The sequence below is a fragment of the Neofelis nebulosa genome, chromosome 2 (genome assembly GCF_028018385.1).
Source record: "Neofelis nebulosa isolate mNeoNeb1 chromosome 2, mNeoNeb1.pri, whole genome shotgun sequence".
Classification (NCBI taxonomy): Eukaryota; Metazoa; Chordata; class Mammalia; order Carnivora; family Felidae; genus Neofelis; species Neofelis nebulosa.
This window is the reverse complement of record NC_080783.1, coordinates 102,034,192-102,044,577: the sequence shown is the minus strand read 5'-3', so window position 1 is coordinate 102,044,577 and position 10,386 is coordinate 102,034,192. Positions and strand designations below refer to the sequence as shown.

The window sequence follows — 10,386 nt, the reverse complement described above, 5'->3', positions numbered from 1 at the left end:
ATGACAGAGACTACACCAGATAATGGGGAACACGTGGAGAAGCCATAATTTGCATATATTACTGGGAAGCATAATTGGTACAACCACTTTGGAAAACTGATAGCATCAACTGCAGCCGACCCAGTAACTCCATTCTTAGGGACATACTCAAAAGAAATGAATGCACAGGTCCACCAAAAGACATGTTCAAGAATATTCAGAGAAACGCTATTCATATTATCCCTAAATTGGAAACATCCCAAATGCCCGCTAACAATAGGATGAATACAGTGATATATGCACACTATGGAATACTATAGACATATATTTGGAATGAGTGAACTGGAAATGCAAGCCAGGGTATGAACAGATCTCACAAACAGATGTTGGGCAAAAGAAATCAGACACGAAAGAGCATGTAGTATGTGATTTTATTTGTATACAGTCAAAAACAGATAAAACTGATCTCTGGTATTAGAAATCAGAATAGTGGCTCTTTCTAGGGTAGGAACAGTGGCTAGAAGGGTGCAGGAAGGGGACTTTCAGGGTACTGAAACTGTTCTGCTCTTAATCTGCCTACTGGTTATGTGAGTGTGCTTAATTAAGTTGTTAAAATTGAGTTGTCTACTTATGATTATGCACATTTCTAGAAGTATGTGATACTTCATGAAAATTAAATAAAATACACCATAATAACAACAATAGCAACAAAACTAGGGCAGCTAAACCTTCTTCAAGATCGTCATCAGTTGAGGAGGTGAAAAAAAGAACAGCTAGTACAAGTCCACTTGATTTTTTACTATGCGAGCATCAGCCCACTCAGCGCTGGGTCCAAACGAACCATCTCTTTATTACCATGTTCCACTGCTGGTCTGGCCACTTTTGCACCTGCTCTGTGGGTTCAGGACATCTCAAACTCATGGCTGCTCTGCCTTTGAGAGTGGCACATTAGAAATGGGAGACAGGAATCACTACGACATGTTAAGTATTTACTGTGTGCCAGACAAGAGATTTAGTTAATGTCATTTTATTGTCTCTCTCCAATAACCCTGTAAGAAAGGTGATTAATTTCTGCCTTACAGATTAAGAAAGTGATACATAGAAAGATTAATCCATTTGCCAAAAGGTATAGGAGGACTGACAGCCATGCTCGTAATCAGCAGGCTTTCTGTATCTAAATCAGGTTACAACACAATGTTTGGATTGATATCATGTCAATCTCACTTAGGTGGCTTCGTGGACTTCTGAGCTTCGGCTCGCTTTGGTCCATGTATATGCCTGACCCTCAACATGTGTGCTGCCTGTCTGGTTACTGATATCCTACCTGTTCCTGACCTCCAACAACAGCAAAACTCCAGACTGCTGGCTGGACAAGCAGGATCCCTGTGTGCTCCCAGACAACTTATTGGACACTCTGATCCAGACATTCATCTGGTGGCCTTTGTGGATTTGGCATAGATAAGGTCCAAGATGCCAAGAAAGAACCAGATAAACAGAGGTCATACCCTTAACAGTCTATGACCTTACAGGAAGCTCCAAGTTTAAAACTACAAGTCTCTGTGGGGTTTTCATCCTTTATGGCTGAGTCCAGAGAGAAAGTTGACTGAGAGCTGAAGGACACCCCTTGACAAAATATTTTTAAAAAGAAAGGAAATAAGGAAGGGGGAAGGAAAGAAGGAAAGAAAGAAAGCAAGAAAGGAAAGGAAAGGAGGGAAGAAGGAAAGAAAGAAAAAAGTCAAGGGGTGCCTGGGTGGCTCAGTCGGTTAAGCGGCCGACTTCAGCTCAAGTCATGATCTCATGGCTCATGAGTTCGAGTCCCGCAGTGGGCTCTGTGCTGACAGCTTGGAGCCTGGAGCCTGCCTCGAATTCTGTGTCTCCCTCTCTCTCTGCCCCTCCCCAGCTTGCACTCTGTCTCTGTCTATCCCAAAAATGAATAAACGTTAAAAAAAATTTTTTTTAAAAAAAGAAAAAAAAGTCAAGTTCCTTAAGTGTTCCTGTTTTTGGCTTTTAGCTGCGTGGTATTTCAGGGATTTCTTGTTCTTAAAATCTGTTAGCAATCCCCAAATCTACAAACAGGCTTTAGAAGACAAGGGTAGGGAGAGTAGTGAGAAAGATTGTTTCAGAAGCAATCCCTCTGTGAGGAAAAGCCGAAACGTAAATTGGATACAGCTGAAAATATCTCAATCCTGCAAGATTAGTCTTGACACCAGCCCTGCAGCAGAAGCAGTCTGTGTGTTAAAGGAATTACTCCAAAGGTTTTTCCTCTCTTATTGCCCACTTGTTTTTCTGAAAAGCCCTCTTCTGAAGCCCTGTGTTTTACACTAATGCAAAGCCTTTGGGGTTATTGTCCTAAATGGATTCCAACAAGAGACATTTTGCTGGGGACCACAATCAAACAGGCCCCCTGGAATTTAGGCTGGCTCAAACCAGGGGGAAGCCTCAACACTCCAGGAATAGCCAGCCCCAGCCCAGGACTTCTGTGTGAGCAAGCACACACACACACACACACACACACACACAAACTAAACAGGCCCAATCAAATCATTTCACCTCTTTGGGCCTTTAATGCTCTAATACCAAATCCCCCACCACTTTCTCTTTGAAGTCACTCCAAATTTCAGGGTTTTACAGGCAGAGATGATGTTTGCTGGGTCCTCATCCAAGCCAATGGAATAATCCACCCATTCTCATTCTCAAGCATCTCCGTTCTCCCCTATGTGCATGTCTGTTTTTCAAATTTACAACCTGGTGGCAAGCTAAAATGGGCTTGAATGGAAAATGACAGAAGTGGCACTTCAGTGGACCAGGATGTTCGCTCTTCCGAGAAATTCTAGCTCATCCTGGATGCCTTAAAACCAAGGGACCACGGGGCATCAACGAAGGAAGGGACAGTGTCTGGGGACTCAATCAAACTCAAATGCTTCCGCGGGGGTTAGTGCCCCCAAATGTCAGTTGATTTCTTCCATACGGCAAAAAAAAAAAAAAAAAAAAAAGAATTTAAATTCATAAAATTACCCAGAGCTAATCTGAACTCTCCTATTTGTTCCCCCCACCTGCAATTATCGGACTCCGCCAAGAGGCCTCTTCCTCGGGCCACTCTTCAGGAGAGTCCTATCATCTGTGGGCGTAATGGTCCCTTTTCAAGAGAAGTATTTCGTTTTAATAAAAATGTGTACCACCATATTTAATCAATCAGGCTGATTGACACCGGCAACAGTTGAGCCGTACAGCAGACGCTGCTGCTACCTCATTCTTACTCCAGTTTCATTTCTCAATCAAATCCATGTGTAAAAAACATAATGTGCTGCCAACACAATGTAATAAAACCTCAGCTGAAATGCACACCAGCACGACAGAAACTGATAACTCAAAGTACGGGAAAAGTTAGCTCCAGAAAAATCACTTCTGACACCCGCACATTCAAGTTTCATGGACAAGAGATGCATTGTCTCACTATAGCTAACATGAATGGGCCAGATTCATGGATTTGTCCTGAAACAGAAAATAACAATCTCTAAAGCAACATCTTCAAGAAGCTGGCGGAAGAATTCTTTTTAAACAGCCCAGAAATCATCCTTAAAATTGGCTGAGTTTGTTTGAGATGCGCCATTTGTGTCGTGGAGCAATAAATTAGTACTTGAACAGCATTTTTTTTTTTATGGTGGTGCGGACTGGTTAAAGATGATGTATCACTGGTTGTCATAGATTGAACCAGCAGTTTGCGAGGTTAATGATTCATAGAGGAATAAAGGTAACCTAATTATGGCAGTACCAGAGACAGAGCCCAATTCCTATACTCAAATTCTGAACTCCAAATTTCAACGGGGGAATTGCATGTACCTCTGCAGCACTTTATTCTTCCAAAAGCCCCAGTTAGGGAGCAGACACTGAGTACCTGGAAAGGGGAATGGGCCCAGAGTCCAGAGACCTGTAAGGGTACTCAGTTGACTAGCGTCCTCCCAAAAATTCCTGTCTACCCAGAACCTCAGCATGTGTGTGACCTTATTTGGAAATAGGGTCTTTGCAGATGGAATTAGCTATGACGAGGTCAGACTGGATTAAGGTGGGCTCTACATCCAATGGCTGGTGTCCTTGAAGAAGGCCAGGTAAAGACGAACACGTAGACACCCAAAGGAAAAACAGACGTGTGAAGACGGAGGCAGCAATTACAGTGATTCAGCTGTAAGCCAAGACGTTCCAAGGATTTCCAGCAGCCACTAGAGAGTAGGAAGAGGTGAAGAATGCATTCCAGAACACAATAATGCCATTTGAATGATAATGTGGGAGTACTTTCCTCCAAGGAGTTCACTTATAATTGGTCGCAATATGACCAAATAGTCTAAGTCATACAGGATTTGGCATCACAGAATGGTTATAGTCATAGGTGATATTTAGCAATGAAATGCCCAGAGTAACCAGAAAAAAACACTTTTTCCTCTTTTTTCCTTTTTTGAGTAATGGAGGGAGATTTTCAAGGTGGCGCTCAACGCGGGAGTTGTCCCTGCCCAAAGTTGGGGGAGTCTATAAAATCTTGCTGCAGCACCCCCAGGCACCGGAAGACGGCTCTGGACAGTTGCAGCAGGCAACGGCAGTTACAGAATCCACTCAGCACTGCGCATGACTGATCAGAGCAATCACAGCGAGAATTCTGGATCACGGCTGACTAATGCACTCTTGACCCAGGACTCAAGCAATTGCAGCCAGGTGAGAAGCCTGTACGGCAGCATATCAACCTTTACAGAAGGATGTAACCAGCCCCTCGTGAACTGCCTGCATCCATGTTGAATAAGAAGGAAAATTCAGGACAGGCACACTAGGAGCTACACAGTGGTCCGTTCACTTCAGGATCCTGCTCTAGTTATATCTGCATCTAGTTACGGCACACGAGTGCTTGTCTCAGGGTCTTTGTTAGTAAACTGTCCAGGGCTCCTCCACCACACGAGTTTGGTTCCTCTCAACCCCATATTTCCCCTGACTTTACGAAGTCCTAGAAAAGAAGCCTTTTGGATGTAGTGGAAGAAAACCACCTGGCCCACAGTCTTAATGATAACCACAGTCAAGACACCCAACAGCTCAGGTAAGGAGAACTTTTATAGAAGAACTCAGCCAAAATAAGACCTCTTGCTGAGTTGGGGAGTAGAAATGTGATCCCCTGGAAGAGAGAACGGATCCATAGTTCATCAGGAAAATCCACAAATCTTCAAGTGATCCATAGTCCCTTTATACACTGACTGATCACCCAGAAAATCATAGATATATTTCGATATTACGTGGACTTATGTTCTCCCACCTCAAAAAGACGTATGCATAACACGCTTTTACTCAGCTGGGCACTGACTAGGGCACTTGGATTTCCTCAGAAATCTGACAGTGTTCATTGTCATCAATCCCTTTCTGGACTAGAACTATGCTCAGTGCGCCAGCTATCAGCTTGCCTCAACTCTTTCCTAGAACCAACAGGAAGCAAATGAGTCAGTGTATGAAGAGCCTTGAGTTCACAAACCAGAAGAATTTTGAAATATATTTTGGTTGCCCAATGCCCAAGGGCTGATACCAGGTGATACCAGGTCTTCCAGCATCCAACTTTTTGGGTCCCACAGACCTGTTATTCAGGGCACAGGTAATCCCTGTGGATATAGGACACATTTTAACACAACTTTGGTTAGCATTCATTTGCCACTCTCAGCCCTCAGGTTCTTGAACCGTGACAACCATCAGCACACACACTTCCCTCACCCACCCACCCATACACACTATGTTTAGAAATGCCTGGAATCATTTTGCTGGCCCCTTTGCCCCCCTAGTGATCAGATTTGCCTTTGCATATCGTCCTGTGGCCCACATTTCAGGGCCTAGACTACTCTAACCATAGCCTTTGATTGTCAAGAGGTAGCTGGTGTGAGAAGACTCTGCCTCCACATCCCACTTGCCTAAACTTTTGGCAACCCTAAAGGGGTGCCCAGATCTCCAGAGGAACAGCCCAAGAAACTCTGTCCCAGTTGAGTTTTAGCAGGAAGAGAGAAGGTCTGATTCAGCAGGCAAATAAAAGCTAGATCCAGAGGCTTAACAAATAGTTCAGGTTAGAACAGGACCAAGGATCATAACCACACTGAAAAGGCCAGAACACTAGGTGACCGGTGACCTCCTGAACAAATACAACCAGGGTGCTTCCTACCTTTCACCTCCCTGCAAGAAGCTGGCGTGTGAGTAGGACACAGGCACGCAGAAGACTCACTCTGCATCCCCATTCAGAAGCATGCATGACGGTTGTGCCCTGCCACACAGAGATTGGCTGGGGAGCCCACCATTGGTCTAGCAGAATTTTGTCAAACACAGGTGAAGGGGAGAAGGCTATGGCCACACTGCTGGGCTGGGATGCCGGCACCAAATCAGCTTGTCTATCATCTTGGTCAACAGGCTTGGCTTCCTCATATATGAAAGAGAAGTTGTGCAAGTAAAATTGTGAGGTGGAGGAACTCAGCACGGGTTCTTGACAGACCCAATAATGCACTTCAGCTCTGTCATCTCCTAGCTGAGTGACTTGGAAAAAACAAAATTTCTGAGTTATAGTTTCCTCATCTGTAAAAACGGGGGTCATAACCCAACAGAATGACCCATGCGTGCGAAGTTTCTGGTTTTCATAGTAGGCACTTATTACTGACATCTGTCATTATTATGCACCTCACAGTAATCATTATCCTAAACAGCAGAGAACACAATGCATAGTGGGAGGTTATAAAGCAGTGAGCTTCATTTCATACGCTGGCATGAGCGTCATCCTCTTTATATTGGGCGCCTTGGAAAAGTGTACGCTTGTTCGAAAGCTTCTGCAATTGTTTACAATAAAATAAAGAAAAGAAAAGTAAAGTAAAATAAAATAAAATAAAATAAAATAAAATAAAATAAAATAAAGTAAAATAAACAGGGGCGCCTGGCTGGCTCAGTGGGAAGAGCTTGTGACTCATGATCGTTGTGAGTTCGAGCCCCACTTTGGTGTAGAGATTACTTAAATAAGTACAACTTAAAAAAAAAGCAAATAAACACAAAGAACCTCCTCTTTGGGAGCTTTTATTCATAATCCATTTATTACCCCATTTGAGATCTGCCTTATCATATGGTTTTGACTACAAAAATAATATATTGTTCATTCTGATCTAAGAAATACATACAAAGTTGTATTGGGCTTTTTTGAAAAAATAAAATACACCTTCAAAGGCCAAAGATTTCCCCCACTGAGGAAACCAAATAAGACTGGAAGGAAGGAAGGAAGGAAGGAAGGAAGGAAGGAAGGAAGGGAGGAAGGGAGGGAGGGAGGGAGGGGAATAGGACCAAAGGGAAGTTCAAACCAGAACCCCCCAAATTTTCATCAGTGAGTATCCTCAGAATAAGTGTATAATTTTCAGGACAACTGTTTTAAACGTCAATACATTTATTTACATTCATTTAAAAAGTCAGTCTGTTTGCATTAATATCTACACCTCTAAAAGAATGTATCAAAACATAGGATGTACAAATGTATAAATCATTCCATTTATTTTTTTACTGAACATACATATTATCCACTTCCTTTTACTGACTTTTAATTAACGGTTAAGTCATTCATTTGTTTGTTCATTCATTCGTTTATTGGTTCAACAGATATTTATTGAAGACCTACTATGTCACCCACAATGCAACACTGCAAAGTAAAAGTTCAGATAAATAACTTCCAGCTGGGAAGATTTCTTCATCAAAAAAATCTCCTATTATTTTTTCCATAAAATGACTTTGAAGTTTTAAAGGCATCACAGTCAAAGCCTTTAGGTGACAGACACTCTGTGAGGGCATGCCATGGACTGCCTAATTGATATTTCAGAGGCTTCTACTTCAAGATGGTGAACTGAGGCCAAGAATTGCCTTCCCTCCTTCCTGAGATCCTTTCGAAATGATAGAAAGGAATTTTTTAATGATAAAATCAATAATAGTGAAGAGAATAGGAGGGGTGCCATCTTTGAAGAAATTTCGACAGATCTCAGGAAGACAGAACGTATTTGGCAGAAGGTCAGTACGTCAACAGATAAACCAAGTGGAGGTGTCTTCAGCCCAGAGTACATGAGGTGAGTGACAATGGGGGGGACAGTGGAGAAAGGACTACATCTTATAGGCAGGACTCCAGGCTTAACCCAAGCCCCCAAAAATCAAGTTTTCCCTCTGAAGAAATTCATTATTTTGTTTAGTGTGAGTATTGACATCCTAAAGTAAGGTTTTCTTGTTCAGGAATACCCTGGAGAGAAGCTTGCCAGTTGATATGACAAGCCCCCCTACGCAGAAACTGACAGCATTTCTTTCTTCATTCTTAAAAATGAGCTGACACCTAAATATGAACAAAAATTTAAAGGAAAAAGATAAACAAACACATCATAAAATGGCATTCCTATTTATTCATTCTTAAAAATTAATGGACAACTAAGGAAGAACAGATACTTGTGTGTGTGTGGGGGGGGGGCGAGAATAGAAAGGCACACCGTAAGAGATAGAATTCAAGAAAACAAAGACTTGAACAGACATTATATCCAGAAGGGAAAACCAGGAAACAAGGATTTTTTTTTCTTTTAATAAAAATGAGAAAACAGTAACTATTTCTGGGAAATTAAATTGCCAAAATAAAAACTAAAATACTTTAATAGAAAGTATTAGATGATGTAATTGAGGAAATTTCCCATAACACTGAGCGAAATGACAAGGGAAGGAACTGATAAGAGAATAAGAGGCATGGAAGCTAAATCCAGGAGGTTCAATAGCCCATTAAGAGAAATTCAGAGACAATAAAATAATTCCGAGAGCTAAAGGGAAACACAAATATTGATCAGAATTAATTAGAAGACCAAGCCCTTGGCACACCATGGTGAAATACCAAATCACCGAGGATAGTGTTCCTGAGATTATGGCAGGGGTGGAGGGCAGTGTAAACCAAGAACCATAAGGGAATTTGAATCACAACGGATCAGACTTCTCATTAACATTGAAGATGCTGCAAGACACTCACATAAAGGCTTCATGGGGCACCTGACTGGCTCAGTCGGTTGAGTGTCCAACTTTGGCTCAGGTCATGATCTCATGATTCATGAGTTAGAGCCCCACGTCAGGCTCACAGCTGTCAGCACAGAGTCGGCTTTGGATCCTCTGTACCCCCTCTCTCTCTGCTCCTCCCCCACTTGTGCTCTCTCTCTATCAAAAATAAATAAAACATTTTTAAAAATTGAAATAAAGGCTTCAGAATATGAAGGTAAAATTATGTTGGACCTAGACTTCCATGTCCAGCTTAAAAATGAGAGAAAGAACATTGTTTTCAGATCTTCACATGTTTGGAAGATTTTGCCTCATGTCTCCATTTTCTAAAGAATTTTACCTATGGATGTGCTCCCAAAAAAGAGAGCAGTGAGGGGCGAGTGGGCAAAACCAAGAAAGGGAGAACTGTGGAATATGGGAAATTATAGAGCTAACCAGGATTCCAGTGAAAAGAAGCCCCTGTTACAAAGTCAACCACAGGTCTTGAAAGCAACTGGAAAAAGTCACCAAATTTCAAGAATATTGTCTTAAAGAGGAAAACTGAAAAGGATTCTAAGAGTGTAATTAGACAAATTCTTTTTCAAATTTTTTTTTTTTTTTTTTTTTTTTTTTTGGGACAGAGAGAGACAGAGCATGAACGGGGGAGGGGCAGAGAGAGAGGGAGACGCAGAATCGGAAACAGGCTCCAGGCTCCGAGCCGTCGGCCCAGAGCCTGACATGGGGCTCGAACTCACGGACCGCGAGATCGTGACCTGGCTGAAGTCGGACGCTTAACCGACTACGCCACCCAGGCGCCCCTAGACAAATTCTAAGAAATAATGAAGAGCTGGATGATATTTGGAATATAGTAAGAATATGTGTCTTCCTCTTTATAAGAAAAAAAATCAAAACTTGAAGAAGTAAAATTTGTACATAATAGGGGTGCCTGGGTGGCTCGGTCTGTGAAGCGTCCGACTCTCAGTTTCGGCTCAGGTCATGATCTCAGAGCTTGTGGTATGGAACCTTATGTCAGGCTCTGGGCTGATAGCGCGGAACCTGCTTGGGATTCTCTCTTCCTCTATCTCTGTCCCTCCTCTCTCTCTCTCTCTCTCTCTCTCTCTCTCTCTCTCTCACAAAATAAATGAACATTTAAAAATATTGTACAAAATAGTTATGGTCTAAATGGAAAACCACCCAAATTAAAGTAAGTTTAAGAGGCGGGGAAAGTACATTTGACCTGATGCTAGGGTGCTTCCCTTTGACTAGCAAGGCACCATGACATTGGACCTAGAAAAGACAAAATACATGCTAATGGGAAAAAGACTGTTTTTTCAACATGTGGTGTCGGGAAAACTGAACAGCTACATGTTAAAGAATAAA

The 10,386-nt window shown here is 42.2% G+C and overlaps 1 protein-coding gene across 1 annotated transcript in view; it reads right to left on the bottom strand.

Moving 5' to 3' along the window:
* Window positions 1-393: 393 nt before the first annotated feature.
* The window catches only part of INSIG2 (insulin induced gene 2), a 56,878-nt gene continuing 46,885 nt past the window's right edge, over window positions 394-10,386 (bottom strand). Inside the window, exon 6 of the mRNA XM_058715487.1 lies at window positions 394-2,938. Coding sequence (XP_058571470.1) covers window positions 2,912-2,938 — 27 coding nt within the window. The 3' untranslated portion in view covers window positions 394-2,911. The remainder of the gene's footprint in view (window positions 2,939-10,386) is intronic.